The sequence below is a fragment of the Pseudophryne corroboree genome, chromosome 5, assembly GCF_028390025.1.
Source record: "Pseudophryne corroboree isolate aPseCor3 chromosome 5, aPseCor3.hap2, whole genome shotgun sequence".
Taxonomy (NCBI): Eukaryota; Metazoa; Chordata; class Amphibia; order Anura; family Myobatrachidae; genus Pseudophryne; species Pseudophryne corroboree.
This window is the reverse complement of record NC_086448.1, coordinates 235,752,584-235,776,730: the sequence shown is the minus strand read 5'-3', so window position 1 is coordinate 235,776,730 and position 24,147 is coordinate 235,752,584. Positions and strand designations below refer to the sequence as shown.

Sequence of the window (24,147 nt, the reverse complement as noted above, 5' to 3'; positions counted from 1 at the left end):
TACTAGTTGACATGGACAAGACCCTTTTTCCCATTCACCAATTTTAATAGTTGTCACCCAGCAGTGTAAATGTTACAGTGTGTGTGTGTGTGTGTGTGTGTGTGTGTGTGCGTGTGTGTGTGTGTGTGTGTGTGTGTTAGCTTAAATTTACAGTAGCCCATCAGTGCTTTAGGTATGTATTTTAGGGGCAGATGTATCAGGCCTGCTAAAGAGTGAAGTGGACAAGTGGAGAAGCAACCAATTCGATTCTAGTTAGCATTTATTAATCACATTTTACAAAAATGATAGCTAGAAGCTGGTTGGTTGCTAAGGGCAACTTGTCCATGCCTCTATTCATTAGAAGGTTATGATAGGTCATCCCTTTAGATCTTTTATTTTATGCTGCATTATGTACCAGGCACCACCCTCTAGCCAGTTGAAGATAGTGTAGCAGATGATGACTGATGTTGCCTTGGTAACATGTGAGATTGTTGCTATTTTGTTCTGGCTGTTGGGAAATAATACTAGACAAATAATAATTTCGTGACAGGGTTACATCAAGGTTGTAACTCAACCAAATATTACAAATGCTTTTAAGCATATATTTAAAATATTAACTACTCCTACACTAATAATAACCATTTAGATATGTTAATACTCCACCCTTGTCCATAAATCTTAGTAATTTGTCAGGTATTCAAAAAAACCTTATGGAACTAAAACAATTATATAAAACTGGGAGAGGCAAAACTGTAATTAGTTTGTGCAACACCGCTGTGTCTTTTTAAATCAAACTAAATATATCAGTGTGTTCTGTTTACTTATTTATGACCAGCTATTTTGAGCTTTTTTATTCATTTCTGTATATATAAATTAATAATTAAAACTCAGTTTCAAGACCTTATATATTTAAATAAAATGACATTGAAATCATTTTCAGCATATTATTGCTTAGTGTTGCAAGACATCTGCAGATGGTACTTGGTTGCAATGCAGCGCATAACAATATTTCTTGTGTGACAGATGGATATAAGACCTTTATTTCTCAATAAATTTTGCTTTACAATACATAACTTTACAGGATTTGTGTTGTATGTAGCAGGTTTGAACATAGCCTAGCATTCATCTGCATGGCATTTTCAGTTCATACGCTGCTCATGCCAACAATTAAGGAAAGTGGCGAGCAAGGTTATTGGCTTCCGCTAATAGCAGAATATTGAACAGAAAAAGGGTGTTTAGAACAGAAGGTGTCACATTAATCGTTGTCAGTTTCAAAAGTAGCAACTTCCTGAAAGTTCAAATAATTTATTTCCTTATATTTATTTCCTTTGCTCACAGTATCTTTTTACCATCTGCTCTGTACTTCACACTTTTCTCTTTGTAAGATTTTAGGAATGAATCAGCGCAGCTATTTGTTTTGTTTTGTTTCTTTTGTTTTCTTCTTACTTACTGGAGTAATACAAATCATATAATTCTGCACACAACTAGTAGTAGTAAGAAGCAATAACGCAAAATACTTTTTGTCTACCAGTTCCAGTTTCAGTTCACAGACTGAGCCATTGAAGAAGATGCCACCATGAAAAGTGACTATGATTTTGTCAGGAAATGTGACCATGTTATTTTTTTAAGACCACATCTGGCCTGGGATCCCCTATGCCAGGCATGTACAAACTGCGGCCCTCCAGCTGTTGTGAAAACTACATATCCCAGCATGCCCTGACACAGTTTTGCTGTCAGAGAATGCTAAAGCTGTGTCAGGGCATGCTGGGATGTGTAGTTTCTCAACAGCTGGAGGGCCGCAGTTTGGACATGCCTGCCCTATGCCATGCCATAGCATGCTAGATTATGGTTCAAAGTTAGAAATATATTTTGGTTCAAAGTTAGAAATATAATTTAGTACAATTGAAGGCAGTGATGGGCATTCTAATTCTCTTCAAGGGCTGCTTGTGTTGAACTCTAACCTTTATAGCGCCTGCACAATACCTTTAATATCAGGTAAAAGTACATTAATCAATGAAAAGACTCAGTTGGTAACTGCATATCAGGCATTGTAATTTTAGATAAACAAGGTTACAATCAATAAAAAGGAAACCTTACAATTCACTGTGGCTTTTTCTATTTTTCTACCAGCCTCAGCAAGTTAGATGTAAGTCTGGAACACGCACAGTGCAATTCTGCAAAGTGGTCTTCATCCTTCAACCCATTACATGATATTTTTACTGTGCTTCATGATAGAAAATGTCAGCTCATGTGATCAGGTCATGTGATGCCGTAGGTGGCAGCTTTAGGCAAAGGACAAGTTCACGTCTTGTTCTATTCTCTGCTATATAACTTTCTGAACCATCATTGTATAAGAGCGGAGTTTGTCAGTAATGCTCAGCAGGTCATAAAACAGAAACCAAACTGGAGCAAAGAGTAGAGAGAAAGACTGACAGGGCATAAAACAGAAGGTGAAAATGTTAGGTGCCTAGGCACTCCTCCAAATAGATTAGATAAATGTACTGCATTAATGCTAATAATAATAATAATAATTAGGATAGTGCCAAAATCCTTACTACAGTTTAAAGGAAAAGAGAATACATCTTTCACAATGAGCGAAAAATCAAGGATATTGCCTGGGTGACCATGGTCCTGGCTCAATGTGAAAGGGTCAAAATTGCTGGGGCTTCGACTTATTCCCAGGTCCAACACGGATAGCCTCAGGTGTGAAAGGCATGACCTGGTCATGAGGACCCGGATCATGCCTAAAAGGAGCTGATTGGTGGGCTCAGTAGTGCTTGGAGATGACATCATCTCCAATACACTTTTATATGGACGACCCGGGTCACTGGTGTGAACAGCGCTGACCTGGGAATAACCCAGGTCCATCCGCTGGTGTGAAAGGGGTAAGTAACCTAAAACCCAGCTCCAACACCATGTTCACTGTGCTGGGTTGGAGCCAAGTTTTTGGTGTGAAAGTGGTCTAAGAGGCCAGCACCCACACAGTGTATTTGTAATTGGAAGGCATTACATTAGAAACATTTATTCATTTCAACCCCAAAATAAATGAAATAATATATTACAAACTTAAATCACTCCATGGCAATATTAGCAGGGTTTGTGAACAAGAAATGGCTCAGTTTTGAACTAAAACTACTTAAAAATTATAAATGTATTAAATAGCAGTACAATCTAGAAACGTATCATTACATATGAAAACTTTGCTGAGGTGGGGGTGGGAGGGGGGGGGGGGTGAGATACACAGCACTGGAATATAGTAAAGACTTACATATCTCACAGTGGGGCATAATACCAATAAATTCACAAATATTGATACAGTCTCATCCTGTGCAGCATGAGAAATTGTACATATTTTCTATGTCTGTAATCACTGTTTCTAAAAGGGGGTAAATGTCTAGTCTCCCAAATGCCTGGTTTGTTAATATATCCTGAAGTACTCAAACAAGGAAAAGTTAATTCACTGTAGCAGAATTGCTATGTGATTACCCAATGTCAAAGCCACTAGCATGTCACCCTTATACAGTACACCTTATACATTGTTATTGTTTTTACATTAACACTCAGTGATTTAAACCTGTTCTATTGCTTTTTACCAAAGTAATACAAATCAATGGGTGCGGTTCATAGGGTCAACCACACTTAGGTCGACAGTGTCTAGGTCGACAACTATTGGCTGGCAGTAACTAAGTCAACACCCAAAATAGGTCAAAACAAGCATTAGGTCGACATGAGCAAAGTCGACATGAGGTTTTTTTTATTTAAAAAAATGTGTCATTTTCTACGTAGAGTGACCGGGAACCCCAATTAGTGCACCGTGTCCCCTCGCTGCGCTCGGCACAGGTTAACATTCCCAATTGTAGTCCACGTGGATCGTAAAGTATGAAAAAGTAAAAAAAATGAAAAAATCGTGAAAAACTCACGTCGACCCTTTTGTCATGTCGACCTAGAACATGTCGACCTAGTGACCATGTCGACCTAGAAACCCTGCCGACCTAATGCATATCGACCAATAGTGGTCGACCTAGTGACTCGACCTAAGTGTGGTCAACCTAGAGTCCGTAAAACAAATCAACTAAGGTAAAAGAAATACAGGATACAGTCCTTAGGTCGACCTCACTTAGCTCGAAAGTCATTATGTCGACCACTATTGGTCGACATGCATTATGTCAACATGGCAAAGGTCGACACATGAAAAGGTCGACATATGTTTTTCACAATGTTTTTCTTTTTTTAACTTTTTCATAGTTTACGATCCACGTGGACTATGATTGGGAATAGTAACCTGCCTGAAGTTCGCTCGCCATGCGAGGGGACACGGTGCACTTATTGGGGTTCCCGGTCACTTTATGAACAAAACGACACATAACACCCCAAAAAAACTCATGTCAGCCCTTTTCCATGTCGACCTGATGTCCATGTCGACCTTTTCCAGGTGTCAACCTACTGCCTGTCGACCAATAGTGGTCAACCTAATGAGTGTCGACCTAAATAGGGTCAACCCAACAAACCCATTCCAAGAAATACAGTTGACCATCAGTGATATAAGGGACAGATTTTATATTTAATAAGTACAGGTTGAGTCTCCCTTATCCAAAATGCTTGGGACCAGAGGAATTTTGGATAGGGGATTTTTCCGTATTTTGGAATAATTGCATACTATAATGAGATATTATGGTTATGGGACCTAAATCTAAGCACAGAATGCATTTATGTTACATATACACCTTATACACAGCCTGAAGGTCATTTTAGCCAATATTTTTTATAACTCTGTGCATTAAACAAAGTATGTGTACATTCACACAATTCATTTATGTTTCATATACACCTTATATACACAGCCTGAAGGTCATTTAACAATATTTTTAATAGCTTTGAGTATTAAACAAAGTTTGTGTACATTGAGACATCAAAAAACAAAGGTTTCACTATCTCAGTCTCACTCAAAAAAGTCCGTATTTCAGAATATTCCGTATTTCGGAATATTTGGATATGGGATACTCAACCTGCTTTTCCATGTATTTCATATTCTTTTTTTTTATGTTTTGCATTTCACAGTTCCAAAATTGATCTTTTAACATACTTTATATTTTGCATATGTATGTATAATTATGCAGTTTATTGTACCATTTTCAATTTTCAATTTTTATAATTAGGCATTTCCCACAGGATGTAGATAAATGTCATCATTTGCACTTTCCAAGCGTTTATGGATTATTAGAAACATGTAAAATGTAAATACAATTTTTTTTGTTTTTTTAACAAGTTTCAGCTGAAGTTGAAAAAAATGTTTACATCCTAAATCATAATGATAAGCCTAACGTTGGTTCAGTTGATTGGGGGCAGCTTGTTAGATATGATCTTGCAGGTTCCACTTCTGCGAAAAGATTGAAAAATAATTATTTAAGTTTGTTGAAGATGGTCACCTATCATATTTGTCTTTTCTGATGTGACTCAAAGCACTGAAGCAGTTGCACCTGAGTCATGTAATAAATGGGGAGTTGTGTTTCGTAAAGAGCGCTACATTTAAAATACAAGTTGCTAATAACATATCTACAAGGACTAGGAATATTTGAAATGAAGCTATAAAGTTATGGGTGTATCTGTACTAGGCCTGCAGAAGGGCAGCCGTGTGTAATTGTTAAAGGACTTGTACAGACATATTTGGCTGTATATCAATTGAAAATACAGGTACAAATATTTCAACTGCAGGAAAGTTATCTATTATGTATGTGTGTGTTTGTGTGTGTGTGTGTGTGTGTGTGTGTGTGTGTGTGTGTGTGTGTATATATATATATATATATATATATACAGATACTGTATGTCCTCATCCATCTTTTCTGTAGTCATGCTAATCAGCTTCTCTAGGCACGCCATGTCCTGTGATACTCTGCTATGATGTTGCGGCATAATGTTTGCATATTTTTGCCGAAATTGCATCTTAGGCGGAAAGCAATACAACTAGGACGTAAGAGGAGACTGTGCTGATTATTTTGTTATATGACACGTGTATACCTGTGAGTGACTGAGTCTCTAAATCTGTATACAAAGTACTACAATGTAGCAGCCATGACTTTTTTCCAATACAAGTTCTGTTCTGCTCCTTATACAGACTCAGTCACACACAATATACAAGTGTCACATATCAAATTAATCAGCACAGTCTCCTCATACATCCTAGTTGCTTTGTGTTGTGACTAAGATGCATTTTCTGCAAAATAAAGATGCCTGATGCTAGCGGAATTGCACAGGACCTGTCAGCTCACTCGCGCCAGGCATCTCCTGCTGCGTGGTGTATTGAGGCTAGTGGCGGGATGTATTGCAGTCCGAGATCGCCGGAGGTGCCATCTTGGGCGTTTCTTTAAAGTGACAATCACTTACAACAAGGCATGGTTTTGCCTTGTAACTGATTGTCCCTATAAAAAAAACATCCGAGATCAGCCAGCAACCCGCACCTCCGGCGATCTCGGGCATCATTACATCCCGCCGCAGATGTTTGAGGATCTGTATATATGTAATTTCACGAATGGTATAATAGTTAATAAGGAACATGTTATTTTGGGTGTAAAAGTGAATTCTTAAGTGAAAATGGAGGAGAATGGATGCAACAAAATGACAGTAATCTGCTTAGAAAATGAAAACCTCTACTATTGTTTTGTGTTACAGGGGTGGCTTTGTGAACTGTTGAGGTGGAAAGAAGACCCCTCACCTGAAAACAGGACTCTGTGGGAGAATCTCTCAATGATTCGGCGGTTTCTCAGTCTTCCCCAAACAGAGAGAGATGTTATATATGAGCAAGAGAGTAATGCGGTTCATCAGCACGGTGACCGGCCATCCCATATGATCCATGTGTCTGCAGAACAGATTCAGGTCAGTACCTCTTTATACAATACTGTACATCTACAACAGTAACATCTGATCATTTGTATGCATTCTAAGTGACTGTATCCTTATTGTGACATCTCGTCTTCTAATACCCACAGTATATTGAACAAATACTAATGCGTAGATTAAATAATTTATTTTCTTCCTTACTGGGTATTAATCATATATATTTATTTCCTTTGCAGCAACAGCAGCAGCAACAACTACAACAGCAGCCGCAGCAACAGCAGCCACAGCAACAAACACCACAGCCACCAGGGCCCAGGCTGCCACCAAGGCAGCCTACCGTGGCATCTCCAGCAGAATCGGAAGATGAAAACCGCCAACAGCCCCGTCCACGAACAAAAATCTCTGTAGAGGCACTGGGGATTTTACAGAGTTTCATTCAAGATGTTGGCCTGTACCCAGATGAGGAAGCAATTCAAACTTTGTCTGCTCAGCTTGACCTACCCAAGTTCACAATTATCAAGTTTTTCCAGAATCAGCGTTACTATCTCAAACACCATGGGAAGCTGAAAGACAATTCTGGTTTAGAGGTAGATGTTGCAGAGTATGAAGAGGAAGAGTTACCCAAGGACATGGATGGAGACAGCCAAGATAAAAGTACTACTAATACACTGTTTTCAGTTAAACTTGAAGACAATTTAACTGGAGAAAGGAATACAGACATCACTGCAGACCTGAATGACTTATCATAAAGTATTATTTTTATTCAAAAGTTCCACTGGTATTACTAATAACAATTCCATCCTGTGTACTGTCAGTAACACTCTATTGTACAATGTACGGCTGATGAATCTTGGGGGTGGGGTGGGGTGGGGTGGGGGACTTGCACAAACAAAAAAGGAAATGATACAGAAGATATTTAAATGTTTTACTCTGTCTATAAACTTTTCTTAGCTCCTGATGAAATAATGAAGATTGCTCTGAAATCTGTGTTCACTGGATAAGCCACAACTTACTTGACAAGCATGATTCCAGTGCCGGCGAATTGAAAGCTGGAGCATTGAAACAAGCATACAAACCTTCAGTGGTTTTTCGTTTTCTGTTTTCCTGTTCTAATCCACACTTGATCTTCAGAAAGTCACGCTTATATAAATAGGAGAGTATGTTACTCTTGCACAGTTATAGGGTGCAGACGAGCTCTATGCTGTGGTATGCAGTTTAAAATGATAACATGCCAACAAATGCCTTGTGTTATATGGCACTGCCGTAATTTAGACTTCTTATGTTTTCATTTTGGAAATAAAAGGTCACTGTATTTTTATTTTGTTTTATTGGTTATAAAAGGAAGAATATGTGAACGTTTGGTCCCACTATCTGTAGATTCTGCAGCATCATGTTGTAATTATTTTTGGGGGACTACATTATTTTATTTTTGTTGTTGTATGTAATATTGCTTATCTTTGTTACAATACTGGTTCTTTTTTTTTCTATTTATATATGTATTTTGATGGGCAGTAAAACAAAGTGTCTTAAAAGTTTTAAATAGAGAAAATGTGCTTTACAGAGTTGCCTATAAAAAAGTGCTCTATGTTATCCAAGCAATTCATACTATAAAGCTTCACTCTTATTGTGGTATGCAATTTTTACTATCATGCAAACAAGCTTAGGTAAATAAAACAAATAGATCACCCTAGAAACTTATGCAATTAATGTGAAAAAATAATTGTGTGCAATGTGTCTTCCCTTGGTTTACAATCAATTTTCAAGCTACATCTGTACAAAGTTTCTGTATAAAGGTGTATTTCTTTTTTTTATGAGTTTATGCCTATGAAAACACCAGTTATTTTGTTAAAGCTGGTTGTTTTTGTAAATGTATCACAATTTTCTTTATGCAAAGATGTTCTGACTAGAAGTGGTTATTGACTGTAACTACACAATTAAAATTGTTTGGTATGATATGGTAAGTTTGTGTCTGTTACAGTAGACAGGATGTAATATCAGTGACTGCACACAGTTGCCCGTAAGTTCCCAGGCTAAGATTGGTTGACAACAAATATCATATGTATCCATGCTTCAGAGTAAGAATTCAATAACAGACACAGGTTTTTGGAGGAAATATTCCACACAATTACTACAGTACATGCCCAAACAAATGCTTAACAGGTCAGAAACTTTAATAATAAGGAGCCAATATAAGATCATTACTGCTATGGCACGCTGCTTACCTACTGTATCCTATTGTATTACAAATCTTTGACATGATATTAGTCTAAGGGCTTGTATTAAGCCCGGAGGAGGGCTAAAGCAGTGATAAGTGCAAGGTGATAACGCACCAGCCAATCAGCTCCAATGTGTAAATTGACAGGAGCTGACTGGCTGGTGCGTTACCACCTTGCACTTATCACTGCTTTATCACTTCACCAGGCTTAATACATCTGCGCCAATGTTCTCTGTGACCCTGAGGTATGTTCAGTCTAGGCCAGTGGTACCTAAACTGTGGCACACCTGCAGAAGTCTAGGACCAATTCAAATTATTTATGGTCAATGTAGTAGGCAAAACCTATTGCATTGGTGGCTGCCAGTCATAAAATATGTGGACAAACAGAAGCTATTCCTATCTCTCACCACATAATTAAGCCTAAGGATGACATATTAACGCAAGTCACTTTATTTTTGTTTTCTACATTTCTCAATACGAAACTTTGGCCTAGGGATACCATAAAATAAAATCTGATTTCTGCTGCGGGGTACATTGGGCCCCACAAGGATTGGACAATGGGGTGTAGAGTAGGATCTTGATCCGAGGCACCAACAGGCTCAAAGCTTTGACTGTTCCCAGAATGCACAGCGCCGCCTCCTCTATAACCCTGCCTCCCTGCACAGGAGCTCAGTTTTGTAAGTTGGTGCTGCAGTAAGCAGGCACTTAACAGAGGGGCTGCTCCAGGCAGCCCTAAGAAAGCTTTTTATGAAGAAAAAGTGAAGACTTCCAAGGGCAGCAGCGGTGGTAAATGTCAGAAGGCATTCACTGCTGCAGCTCCAGCTCTCCCCAGCGGCGCTGTACACTCCCGAGCCCTGGTTGCCGGGTACCTACAGCGGAGGCTCCGGTTTTCTTCACGTTAGACACACACGGCTGGGGCACTCCAGGATCGCGTGGCCGCGCTTCAGGAGGTGGTGAGTGGTGGTCCCGCTTGCGGACCCGGTCTTTGTGGCGATCCAGCACGGTCGGTGGGAGGCGGGCCGCGCACACTGGTGGTGGACACTGTGGCAGTACAGGCGATCCCACTAGATCACCAGGGCATGGGCGCAGGTCAGGTTTTCTCTCTAAACCGTTTTTTATATAGCCCACAGTACCCGGTGGTTTTGCCAGCAGGGGGGTAAGGCTTAGACCTGAAGCCCCTCCCCCAGCCCCAGGGCGCCATTTCCAGCAAGTGTTCCCGCCCTGGAGCTGCATTTCTGTCTTTCCCTCACTCCCTGTCAGTGTCTGCGGCGCCATTATCCCTCAGCTCACTGTTCCTGGGACTGCTTGGGCAAATCCTCCTATGTAAAGCCGCCTGGTTGTCAGCGCTGTGCCTTTACATGACACTTAAGTATTCTACCTGCCTTTTTAGACAGTGATAGTTAAGAAAGAGTGCATTTAGTCAGGGTTTTATAGTACAATTGCCCTGTGATATACATCCAGTTCTTACTGTGTAGTGTTATATCTATTGACTACATAGCTATATATATAAGCTAGTCCAGTGCAGTATTATTGTCAGTAATAACCTCTGCATTGTACAAACTGTGACTTTCTGTGTGTGCATTTGATAGCTGAGTGTTGTACATTTCGTGTCTTTCACTCAACTTGCTATCCCTATATTCTATAACCTGAGGGGGCTTGGTGCATCAGGTTTTATCTAATATAGGAGTTTCACAAAGAATACTGTATTACGTATTTGTCTCTGTGATTTAGTCACCATATCTCTCCTTTATCTCTGCTAGTGCTAACTACACTGCGCAGGGGTTTGGGTTTGGGATATTGTGCTGCTGATAATTGTACTGTGTTACCTCATACTGTAAGTTATATCATGTCTGCTTCTGAGGGTAACGGTTCTGGGGCTGAACACACTACAGGTGTTGCTGAAGCCACAGACTCATATGAGGAGAATATAGCAGCTGTGGGCTCTGGTTCTGGGGGCTCCTTTGCCCCCAGTGGGACTGTGGCAACGGAGGCACATTCTGACCCACCGTGGGACGCTTTTTCCACGCTTCTGCATACGCTAGTTCATAAACTAACACCCCCTATCACTGACCTGGTTTGGGAGTGTTGTGGACTCGGGGTTTCTTCCGATGACCGAGAAGAGGAACCGCAACTCGGCCGCAGCAGAGATGGACGAATGTAGGTTTTCCTCATGCAGGATTTGGATGACAGGCAGGAGGCACGTGTGGATGCGGAAGGTCTCCTGAAAAGACAAGACTTGAAGAGGCGCTGATGAATTTGGTGAAGAATACCGTGAGCTCACCGAGAGCGATACTGAGAAGCGGGGAGACGCTGAGGTGCTTGGAGGCACGGAGGTGCGTGGAGATGCTGAGGTACTTGGAGGCACTGAGGTGCGTGGAGATGCTGAGGTACTTGGAGGTACTGAGGTGCGTGGAGACGCTAAGGTGCTTGGAGGCACTGAGGTGCGTGGAGACGCTGAGGTGCTTGGAGGCACTGAGGTGCGTGGAGATGCTGAGGTGCTTGGAGGCACTGAGGTGCGTGGAGGCGCTGAGGTGCTTGGAGGCACTGAGGTGCGTGGAGACGCTGAGATGCTTGGAGGCACTGAGGTGCGTGGAGACGCTGAGAACACTGGAGACTGTGAGACGGAGGACACGCTGAATGCTGGAAACACTGGAGACTGTAGAACAGGGAACACACTTGCACAAAGGGAGCACTGAAGTCTATCACTAAGGAGAGACGATACTCAGGCGCCGGGCTCTGTCCAGCGTCCACCTTTGAATTCCCCGCCTTCCTCCGATTGGTGGAGGGGAGCCAGCGACGTCACCCGCCCGCCACCCACGTGACAGCCGGGCGCAATGGAGGTGCCCACGCTCCGGGGAACCGCCGGGAGCAGCGCCGCCAGACGCCGGGACCCAGAGACCACCGGAGGCGGGCCAGGAGGACCAGCGGACACGCAGGGGTAAGCGCGGCGGCCGCTGCCCCTGGCGTGTGACAGTACCCCCTCCTCCAGGAGTGGCCCCTGGACACTTTCCGGGTTTCGTTGGATGTTTGGAGTGGAAGATCCGAACTAGTCGAGGAGCAGTGACTTCGGAAGCTTTTACCCAACTTCTTTCCTCAGGACCATAGCCTTTCCACTCCACTAGGTACTGAAGATTCTTGTGGTAGTAGCGGGAGTCAAGAATCGTTTTGATCTCAAATTTTGTTCCACCTTCGGTCTCCACCGAGACCGGACTAGGAGACACTGACTGGAAACGATTTAAAATGAGAGGCCGGAGGAGAGAAACATGGAAAGAATTTGGTACACGAAAGTGAGAGTGCAAACCCAATTTACAGACTACAGGGTTTAGGACTTGTAAAACTGGGTAAGGCCCGATGAATCCTGGAGCAAACTTCATAGCGGGCACTTTTAGACGGAGGTTGCGGGTGGAGAGCCATACCCTGTCGCCAACTTTGTATTGAGGAGCTGCTCGTCGTTTTTTGTCTGAAAAGAACTTGTATCGAATGGAGATTTTCTTGAGATTAGCATGAACCTTACTCCAAATTTGACTGAAGTGCCGAAGAGTGGAAGTAACATCAGGAACATCCTCTGAAGGAAGGAGTGATAACTCTGGAATTCATGGATGGAATCCATAATTGATGAAGAATGGGGACTCACCCGTGGAAGCGTGATACAGATGGTTATGGGCGAACTCAGCCCAGGGTAACAGCTCCACCCAGTCGTCCTGTGAAGGAGAGAGATAAATGCGGAGAAATGTCTCTAAATCCTGGTTGACTCGTTCGGTTTGCCCATTGGTTTGTGGAAGATAAGCAGATGAAAACTTGAGTTTTATTTGCAACGCCGAACAGAGAGCCCTCCAAAACCTTGCAGTGAACTGTACCCCTCGATCAGAGACTATTTCCTGAGGTAACCCATGCAAGCGAAAGTGTTCTCGGATAAATAGTAGAGCCAACTTGGGAGCCGTTGGTAGACCTGACAACGGAACAAAGTGTGCCATTTTTGAGAAGCGGTCAATAATCACCCAGATGGTATTGCAACCCTTGGAGAGAGGTAACTCGGTAATGAAGTCCATAGAAATATGGGTCCATGGTTTCCTAGGAATGGACAGTGGACGAAGCAAACCGGCAGGGGGCAAACGAGAAGTTTTGTGCTGAGCACACTGTGGACAAGAGTTAACATAGTCTTGTATATCCCTCCTCATGGTGTTCCACCAATATGTCCTTCGTAGAAACTCGAACATTTTCTGGGCTCCCGGGTGACCGGAGAACTTGGATATATGGGCCCACTGCAGTAACTTTGGTCGAAATTCCACCGGTACAGACATTCTCCCAGGAGGAGGTCCTAGAGAAGTGGGAGCTGCGGAAATGGAAACTGGACTGAGAATTAGACTCTTCTCAAGGGAATTCTCTTCATCTGAGGCCGTTAGGGAACGGGACAGCGCGTCAGCTTTGGCGTTGAGAGTCCCAGCCCGGTACTTAAGAAACAAATGAGAACCGAGTGAAGAAGAGCGCCCATCTAGCTTGACGGGGGTTTAGACATTGGGCAGTTTTGATATACAGCAAGTTCTTATGATCGGTGTAAATAGTAATTCGATGTTTAGCACCTTCCAATAAATATCTCCATTCCTCCAAGGCAGATTTTATTGCCAAAAGTTCCTGATCTCCAATAGTGTAGTTTCGTTCCGCAGAGGAGAACTTCCGAGAATGGAAACCACATGGATGCAACTTTCCATCAGAAGAGTACTGTGAAAGAACGGCTCCAATGCCGACTGAGGAAGCATCGACTTCCAAGAAGAATGGTTCTGTGAAATTTGGCTGTTGGAGTACCGGAGCTGACATAAAAGCTGATTTCAACCGGGCAAACGCTATTATGGCTTCTGAAGACCACAGACTTGGATCGGATCCCTTTTTTGTCAATGCAGTAATGGGTGCAACAATGGTGGAGAATCCCTTAATGAATTTTCTGTAGTAATTCGCGAAGCCCAGGAATCTTTGTACTGCTTTGAGAGAGAGAGGCTGAGTCCAATCCCGAATGGCCGAGAGTTTTTCCGGATCCATGCGAAGCTCCGTGCCTGAGATGACATAACCGAGAAATGGAATTGAAGGGACCTCAAAGGTACATTTGGAAATTTTGCCGTAAAGACGATTTCTTCGTAGGCGGGAAAGTACCTCTTTGACCTGTACTCGGTGCTCCGCAAGATTCTTGGAAAATATTAGAATGTCATCCAAATACACCACTACACTTTGATATAACATATCTCGGAAGACTTCGTTTACGAATCTCTGGAAAACGGCAGGAGCGTTACTGAGACAGAACTGCATTACCAGATATTCGTAATGCCCGTCCCTGGTATTGAAGGCAGTCTTCCATTCATCCCCCTGTCAAATGCGTATAAGATTATAGGCTCCTCTCAAGTCGAGCTTCGTAAAAACATGGGCTCCACGAACCCTGTCAAATAGCTCCGAGATTAGTGGCAAGGGATATTTATTCTTAATGGTGATATCGTTTAAACCACGATAATCGATACATGGTTTTAATCCCCCGTCCTTCTTCACGAAGAAGAAACCCGCTCCAGCCGGGGAGGTAGAGGGACGGATGAATCCTTTAAGCAGATTAGACTTAATATATTCCGACAGCCTGGGTCTCAGGTAGTGACAAGGGATACATGCGCCCCCGGGGTGGCATCTTCCCTGGGATAAGCTCAATGGGACAGTCCCAGGGTCTATGTGGTAACTGATCAGCCGTCTGTTCAGAGAAGACATCTGCGAACTCCCGATAGATCTTCGGAATGAGTTCTTCATCCGACCTGGAAGACGCACGGAGCGGATAAATGGGTGTGATGCAACTAGAGTGACAAAACGAGCTCCAGGACAATATTTGCGACGACTTCCAGTCGACGTGAGGGTTATGAATTTGGAGCCAAAGCAACCCCAGGACAAGATCGTGGGGCATCTCCGGAATCACTAGGAACTCTAAACGCTCTTGATGTAGAGCTCCGACCTGTAGCTTGATGGGCTTTGTACGACTTGTAATAAGACCATTGGTTATTTTGGTACCGTTGATAGCAGTCAGCGTAATAGGTCTTTTGATAGACTGCAGCTCTAAACCCAGCCTCTGAACACAAGAAAGAGAAACAAAATTCCCTGCAGCCCCAGAGTCCAGTAGGGCATTAAGAGGTTTGGCAACTGACTCAGAAAACAGAGATACGGAGAGTAGACAATCCACAGTCGGAGAAGATTTGGTCGTGACCCCCAACTTGACTCCTCCAGAACAAGCTAGGCCTGCCCGTTTCCCGGACGGGATTTACAGAACTTGATAAAGTGATCTGCGGCTCCACAGTACAGGCACAGTTTACCCTCACGACGGCGCTGTCGTTCCTCCGGAGACAGTCAAGATCGGTTAATTTGCATGGGCTCGTCCGGACATGGTACAACCGCTTGCCTCGGAGGAAGAAGCTGAACCCTGGACCGATCCGACTGACTATGTTCACCACCACGCTCCTGCAGCATGCGGAGGTCTACCTTGACGCAGAGTGAGATCAACTCTTCTAGTGGATCAGGCAGATCCCTAGTGACCAGCTCGTCTTTCAGACGGTCAGAGAGCCCGTTCCAAAAGGCGGCCCTGAGAGCGTCATTATTCCAGCGTAGTTCTGAGGCAATGGTCTGGAAATGAACAACGTACTGCCCCACAGAACGGGAGCCTTGACGAACACGAAGCAAATCAGAGGAAGCGGCGGTTGCCCTGCCGGGCTCGTCGAAGATTCTTCGGAAGGACGTGATGAAATTGGTGTAATTGGAAACCAATGGATGAGATCGTTCCCATAACGGAGACACCCAATCCAACGCTGACCATTCGAGCAGGGAAATAATATACACCACCTTAGACCGATCCGTAGGGAAATTATGAGAGAGAAGCTCGAAGTGCACCTCGCACTGGTTTAAAAAAACACGTAAATTCTTTGGATTCCCATTATAGCAGGAAGGAGTAGGAATCTGAAGGTGGGACCTGGTACCGGCCGGAGGTTGGACGTTACTGGAAACGGCAACTGGAGCAGTTACGGGAACTGAAACCGGAATTACGGAAGCTAAGGATGCTTGAATTTGATCCAATCGGCCGGACAATTCCTGGAGATATTGCATCACCTGGCCCTGTGTCGCCTCCTGAGTCTGAACTCGGGAAGCCAAACTTTGGATGGCGCTCGACTCTGTTTTCCGATCCCCCGGGTCCATGTGGCCTGAGTATACTATCACTGACCTGGTTTGGGAGTGTTGTGGACTCGGGGTTTCTTCCGATGACCGGGAAGAGGAACCGCAACTGGGCCGCAGCAGAGATGGCCGAATGTAGGTTTTCCTCATGCAGGATTTGGATGACAGGCAGGAGGCACGTGTGGATGCGGAAGGTCTCCTGAAAAGACAAGACTTGAAGAGGCGCTGATGAATTTGGTGAAGAATACCGTGAGCTCACTGAGAGCGATACTGAGAAGCGGGGAGATGCTGAGGTGCTTGGAGGCACGGAGGTGCGTGGAGACGCTGAGGTACTTGGAGGCACTGAGGTGCGTGGAGACGCTGAGGTACTTGGAGGTACTGAGGTGCGTGGAGACGCTGAGGTGCTTGGAGGCACTGAGGTGCGTGGAGATGCTGAGGTGTTTGGAGGCACTGAGGTGTGTGGAGACGCTGAGGTGCTTGGAGGCACTGAGGTGCGTGGAGACGCTGAGGTGCTTGGAGGCACTGAGGTGCGTGGAGATGCTGAGGTGCTTGGAGGCACTGAGGTGCGTGGAGACGCTGAGGTGCTTGGAGGCACTGAGGTGCGTGGAGACGCTGAGGTGCTTGGAGGCACTGAGGTGCGTGGAGACGCTGAGGTGCGTGGAGACGCTGAGGTGCTTGGAGGCACTGAGGTGCGTGGAGACGCTGAGAACACTGGAGACTGAGACGGAGGACACGCTGAATGCTGGAAACACTGGAGACTGTAGAACAGGGAACACGCTTGCACAAAGGGAGCACTGAAGTCTATCACTAAGGAGAGACGATACTCAGGCGCCGGTCTCTGCCCGGCGTCCACCTTTGAATTCCCCGCCTTCCTCCGATTGGTGGAGGGGAGCCAGCGTCGTCACCCGCCCACCACCCACGTGACAGCCGGGCGCAATGGCGGCGCCCACGCTCCGGGGAACCGCCGGGAGCAGCGCCGCCAGACGCCGGGGTCCCAGCGACCACCGGAGGCGGGGACTGCCAGGAGGACCAGCGGACATGCGGGGGTAAGCGCGGCGGCCGCTGCCCCTGGCGTGTTACACCCCCTATGGGACCCCAATGCCGGTACACCCGTATGTGGTCCCTGCAGCTAACCCGCCGTGGGCGGACGATTTATCTGCTCAATTGAAGAAGTTGAACCAGTCCTTGACTACTAAAAAGTCTGACCAACACTCACCTAAGTCCAAGGGGTTCTCTAAGCGAGCTCTTATCTCCTCACAATCCACTGCTGTCACTGACACCTCGTCTGATGAAGACGGATCGTACACTGACCCCACAGGTTCTGACTCAGATACGGCTGATGGGGAGGGTAGTTCACATGTGGATGTTCCTGATCTTTTGGAGGCTATTAAGTTAATTCTACAGATTACGGATGATACCGAGCCATCCGTCTCTCCTAAGAAACCAGATAGGTTTAAGCGTCAGAAGGTGGTTAAACAAGTTTTACCTCACTCTGACCACGTAGTGGATATACGTCAGGAACCCTGGGAAAGACCGGGTACGAAGTTTGTGCCTCAAAAGAAGATGCTGGCTCGCTATCCACTCGCGCCAGAGCTGTCTAAGAATTGGGAAACGCCTCCTCCAGTGGACTCACATGTGGCTAGGATGGTGGTTTCCTCAGCTCTACCTGTCACTACCGTCACGTCTCTAAAAGAGCCTACGGATAAACGTGTGGAGGGTTGTCTAAAAGCAATTTACACCCTCACGGGTGCTGCGCAAAGGCCCACTATTGCAGCTACATGGGCTGCCGAGGCTATTGAAGCATGGGCCTTGGAGTTAGAAGCTGAAATCTCCTCTGACCATGCTAGACAATGCTTGTCCTATATTGTCACAGCTTCTCGATATATTAAAGAGGCGGCTTCTGATGCTGGTATCCTAGCAGCCAAGGCCTCCACTACGTCAGTCCTGGCTCGCCGGATATTGTGGCTGAGATCCTGGTCTGTGGATCTGGACTCTAGAAAAACCCTGGAGGTACTCCCTTTCAAGGGAGATATTCTGTTTGTGGAGGACTTAAATAAGATAGTGGCTCACTTGGCTACTGCCAAAACTGCCTGTCTGCCAAATACCGCTCCTTCTGTGTCGAAGGCTAAAGGTACGTCCTTTCGTCCTCCAGGTAAAGCAAAAGGTCAGGCGTACCACAAGCAGGCCCGCACTTCCAAACCTGGTAAGCCGAACCCCAAAAGAGCCTGGGCTGCCCATCAGCCAGCTTCCAAGACCGATAAGCCTGCCACATGACGGGGCGGACCTCCCCATGGGGGATCCCAGGGTGGTGGGCCGGCTTCTAGGGTATACCCAGGAATGGTTGAAAACCACTTCAGATGTCTGGGTACGGGAAGTCGTCACTCGAGGTTACGCCATAGCCTTCAAAAACCGACCCCCTCATCGATTTTGCCAGACAGACGTCCCGTCGGACCAGACAAAGGCAAACACTCTGCATTCGGTGGTACAGACCCTCCTGGATACAGGAGTTGTAGTACAGGTGCCTCTTGCTCAGAGGGGCCGGGGGTACTATTCTCCGCTGTTTCTAGTCCCGAAACCGAATGGGTCCTCCCGGCCCATTCTCAACCTCAAGCCATTGAACAGGTTTGTGAAGGTTTCCGAGTTCCGTATGGAACCCTTCGTTCTATAGTTCTGGCCTTGGAACCTGGGGACTACATGGTCTTCCTGGACATACAGGATGCTTACCTGCATATTCCTATAGCAGCGTCACATCAGCAATACCTGAGGTTTGCTATTGGCAACCTCCATTACCAGTTTCAGGCGTTACCTTTTGGTTTAACAACGGCTCCGCGAGTCTTCACCAAAGTAATGGCGGTGATGATGGTGGTACTCCGCCGTCATGGGGTCAGGATACTGCCGTATCTGGACGACTTGTTAATCCTGGCAAATTCCCCAGAACTTCTCCTACGTCATCTGGATATGACGGTCTGGTTTCTACAAGCCCACGGGTGGCTCATCAACTGCAAGAAATCCTCCCTGGTCCCTGCTCAGAGCATGGTGCACCTGGGATCGCTATTGGACACTCACAACCAGAGGTTGTTCTGAAGCTTCAGGACAGGATTCGTTGCTTCCTTTCTCGTCCGCAAGTGTCGATACATTCGGCAATGCAGGTGCTGGGCCTCATGGTATCAGCTTTCGACATGGTGGGGTATGCTCAATTCCATTCTCGCCCCCTCCAGAGGCTGAAGTGGGACGGCCTGCCTCACCGGATCAGATCTCAAATGATCTCATTGACTCCGGAGGTCCGTCTGTCGCTGCTTTGGTGGCTCCGGGACCAACAATTGTGCAGGGGTCGTCCCTTCTGGATATCCAACTGGGTCCTGTTGACGACAGATGCCAGTCTAAGAGGTTGGGGAGCGGTGCTGGAGCAACACTCCCTTCAGGGTCGGTGGACCAACGAGGAATCTTTCCTTTCGATCAAGATTCTGTAATTGCGGGCGGTCTTCAATGCGTTGAACCTGCCCCAGCATTTAATTCAGAACCGTCCTGTTCAAGTACAGTCGGACAACGCCACCACAGTGGCTTACATAAATCATCAAGGCGGCACTCTAAGCCATTTGCCAATGAAGGAAGTCTCACGGATTCTACGTTGGGCGGAACGCCATCTACCGGCCATATCGACAATATTCATTCCGGGAGTCCTGAATTGGGAAGCGGACTTTCCCAGTCGTCAGGACGTGCATGCCGGCAAGTGGGGCCTCCATCCAGAAGTGTTTCAACTCCTAGTGGAAAAGTGGGGTCTTCCAGATGTAGATCTGATGGCGTCTCGACACAATCACAAGGTTCCGGTCTTCTGAGCAAGAACAAGGGATCCTCAAGCAGCATTCGTGGATGCGCTGGCGGTGCCGTGGAGGTTTCGGCTGCCGTACGTGTTCCCTCCGGTGTCACTCTTGCCCAGGGTAATTCGGAAGTTCAAGCAAGAAAGAGGAAATCTGCTTCTCATAGCTCCGGCGTGGCCCAGACGGCACTGGTTCTCAGACCTGCAAGGCCTATCGTCGGACTGTCCACTTCTACTTAAACAACGCCCAGACCTCCTCGTTCAGGGCCTCTGTGTTTACCAGGACCTAGCCCGGATATCTTTGACGGCGTGGCTCTTGAAGCTTCCGTCTTGAGGGCTAAGGGTTTTTCTGAAGAGGTCATTAAAACTATGTTGCGGGCCCGGAAACCAGCTTCTGCTCGGATTTATCATAGGGTCTGGCATTCCTACTTTGTTTGGTGCTCATCTAACAATTATGACGCTTCCAAGTTTAGTACAGCCAAACTTTTGGCTTTTCTGCAGCAAGGCCTAGATTTAGGCCTGCGTCTGGCCTCCCTCAAGGTTCATATTTCTGCCTTGTCGGTGTGGTTTCAGAGAAAAATTGCGACTTTGCCTGATGTTCATACTTTCACTCAGGGTGTGTTGCGTATCCAACCTCCCTATGTCCCGCCTGTTGCTCCTTGGGACTTGTCGGTGGTTTTGGAGGCGTTGCAGGAGCCTCCACTTGAACCCCTTGGTTCAGCCGACCTTTAGTGGCTTTCCCTTAAGGTGGTGTTCTTGCTGGCCATTGCCTCTGCTAGAAGAGTGTCGGATCTGGGTGCCTTGTCTTGTAGTTCCCCATATCTGATTTTTCGCTGTGACCGGGCGGTTCTTAGGACTCGTCCCAGATATTTACCTAAGGTGGTTTCTTCGTTCCACCTTAATCAGGAGATTGTGGTTTCGGCCTTTGTCTCTCCTGATTTGTCTCCCAAAGAGAGGTCTTTGGATGTGGTACGGGCTCTCCGTATCTATGTGAAGAGAACTGCTTCTATTCGAAAATCTGATTCTCTCTTTCTTTTGTTTGGATTTCACAAACGTGGCTGGCCTGCTCACAAGCAGACCCTGGCCAGATGGATTAGAATGGTGATTGCACATGCTTATGTGAGGGCTGGTCTGTCAGCTCCTGCTCACATCACGGCCCATTCTACTCGGTCTGTTGGACCTTCTTGGGCGGCCCAACGTGGTGCGACCCATGATCAGTTGTGCAAGGCGGCTACGTGGTCCTCAGGGAACACGTTCATAAGGTTCTATGCCTTCGATACTGCCGATTCCCAGGATGCTTCCTTTGGACGCCGGGTTCTTGTGCCCGCTACAGTGCGTCCCCTCTCATAAGGATCTGCTTTAGGACATCCCCATTGTCCAATCCTTGTGGAGCCCAGTGTACCCCGCAGCAGAAAACGAGTTTTATGGTAAGAACTTACCTTTGTTAAAACTCTTTCTGCGAGGTACACTGGACTCCACAAGGCGCCCACCCTGACGCACTTAGCTTCTTCGGGTTGGTATGGCATTAGCCGCTGACACTTCTCTTGTCGTGAGAGTGTGGTTTATGTGGCTACTAACCGCTGTCATCTCTTTTCCTGCTACTGTATTGGGCTGGTTAACTAAAAAACTGAGCTCCTGTGCAGGGAGGTGGGGTTATAGAGGAGGCGGCGCTGTACATTCTGGGAACAGTCAAAGCTTTGAGCCTGTTGGTGCCTCGGATCAAGATCCTACTCTACACCCCATTGTCCAATCCTTGTGGAGCCCAGTGTACCTCGCAGAAAGAGTTTTAACAAAGGTAAGTTCTTACCATAAAACTCGTTATTCTAGGGTGCCGTGATTCAAAAAAGTTTAGGCACAACTAGCCTAGGCAATGAAGTTGCATAGCAGGTAGGGTTTATTAAATCCTATATAGATCAGGCAACCATACACAAAAGTGGTCAGAGTGAATGTTACAAAGACAGGAATTCTGCATGTCCAGTTGAGATCTGTCTTGTGTTCATTCTGGACACAAATCTGCTGCTGGCACATCATAGGATTTAATGAACTGTGCAGTGTCCGTTTATCATTCACCAAGTGGTCAACAGGACTGAGTACACCTCGACACTCAGTGCCCCCAGATAGTTATGTGCAAATCCGTTGGGCTTTTGTGTTCATTAATTCATCTTACAATTAACTATTGAAAGATTTACATAAAAATGATCATTTAAAAGAAAGACCATTATAGGGACCCTTTTTTTCCAGCAGGTGGAATACATTACTTCTAGAAGCAGAAATCTGTAGGACTTCAAATGGAATCTGTCCTATTTCAGGACAGATTTTATCTTCATTAAGTTTTGAAGCCCACACTAACGTCACACTTGTCAGCGTGGAACACAGACAGCTTTGAACCCCACTTAGAATATTGCTTTGAAAACTGAAACCTACCAAGACAGCAACACTTACAGTATGTTAATGGAACCTCTGATTGTATAAGAGCTGCAAATATTTAATTATTTACTACAATGACCTCAAATCCATGGTCTTAGCGACTGAATCTCTAGGGTGTCCGCAGTTCTTGAACTTCCTGTGTCACTACTGCTATAATGCATAGCAGTCTGATGGGGCAATGGTAGAAAGTACCACAAGCAAAATCCTATATTGGAGGGATATTGTTCCAATAGTAAAGCACTGTGGAGTATGCTGGTGCAATACAAATATAATTAATAGGAAGTCCATTTAGATATCGTTAGCTATTTAGATATATGACTTAAGACTCTGTGTGATATTTTCACTAAACAGCTACATTTATTATTATTTTTTCTGGTACTGGATTTTTTTTTTTTAAATATGTTGTCCCAATAATGGGCTTCAGGTTAAGTTCATATCTACCCCCACACAGCTCCTGATGAATCCAGCAGTGCCCATGCGTGCCATTTGCTCACACTCTACTCTTCTGCAAATGTACGGTATCAGTAGGCTTTAAGTTCCATTTTAAGAGCAGTAACCAATTAGCCACAGTAATTTACCATGGCTAATTGATCCCCCCGGGGCTATACAATTAGCCCTGAAAGCCAGCAGTTATCGGGGATTGCGGAAAAAAATCGCGACAACGAACCCAATGAAACTCATGTTTTCCCGAAAACACATGGGTCTGGGAACTTTTCCTGGATCATATGTGTATTCAGGTGAAAATAGAACGTTTTTCGGCCAAATGAAATCAGCAATAATGTAAAAAAAAATGAAAGAAAACTATTTTTGACAGCTGAAAGATTTTTGGAGCTAATTGGATACCCCCTTAAATCTCAAATTAATAAATAGATCGACCTAAAATCTCATACTTCTGAAGTAAATGGATTACAAATATAGGTCACAAAATTTAAAGGTGACTTCAAATGTCCTTATAGTCTAGAGTAGGTGAAATCAATTTGTTACTATGTTGAGTTTTTTCAGTGTTATTGAGATTAAAAATAATTAAAGTGTAATGCCAAATAATATTAATAGTTGCATGTTTTGTGTAGAGAAGTGGAGCAGGTGGCATCAAAGAACCTTAAAATACCATCCATTCTAAATACAGCTACTGGAATGCCAGCTGAATGTGTAATAAACATTAATTGGTAATTTGAACACATTTCTATAAATCTATTTTTTTCCTCAGTTTATTATATTTCATTTACAGAGTAAAATACAAGGAGCTGTATATCTTTTATATTGATTTAAAAAAAAAAAGATTAAACATGAGACATATGGATATGTATAAGGAAGTTCTTACATTGTAAACAATAATATCACATTTATAATAGGCTTATAAGCATCACAGCTATGTCTTTTTTTCTTGGTGTCATGTTTTTCTGTGTATATAATATGCAATTGTCTATGTAGGATACATGAATATTATTAAATATCACATATATATATATATTTCTTCTTCAGGGTCCATGGTCTCCACAGGGTTAATTCTTAACTGGCGGAGACCAGGACTGACACCGAAAAATAAGCTTGCGAGCCTCCCAGGATGCACTGGGCTACTCCCCCTTCATACCCCGCCCTATGCTCAGGCACTTCAGTTTTTTTCAGTGTCATCATGGAGCTGGACATACTGAACAGTGGGCAGCAGCTGCAGACGAAGCATTTATTTTTATTT

The 24,147-nt window shown here is 44.9% G+C and overlaps 1 protein-coding gene and 1 long non-coding RNA gene across 5 annotated transcripts in view; one reads left to right on the top strand and one right to left on the bottom strand.

Annotated features, from left to right (window-relative positions):
* SATB1 (SATB homeobox 1) overlaps positions 1-8,768 on the top strand; it is a 322,502-nt gene extending 313,734 nt beyond the window's left edge. For all 4 annotated transcript variants that reach the window (XM_063922187.1, XM_063922186.1, XM_063922188.1 and 1 more), the window contains 2 exons: positions 6,646-6,849; positions 7,050-8,768. In XM_063922187.1, coding sequence (XP_063778257.1) covers positions 6,646-6,849; positions 7,050-7,562 — 717 coding nt within the window. In that variant the 3' untranslated portion in view covers positions 7,563-8,768. The remainder of the gene's footprint in view (positions 1-6,645; positions 6,850-7,049) is intronic.
* Positions 4,341-7,908, bottom strand: LOC134927552 (uncharacterized). Its single transcript, XR_010177672.1, has 3 exons — positions 7,827-7,908; positions 6,689-6,832; positions 4,341-5,356 (listed from the first exon to the last, which is right to left on the bottom strand). It is a non-coding gene; the product is annotated as an uncharacterized LOC134927552 (long non-coding RNA).
* Positions 8,769-24,147: the final 15,379 nt, after the last annotated feature.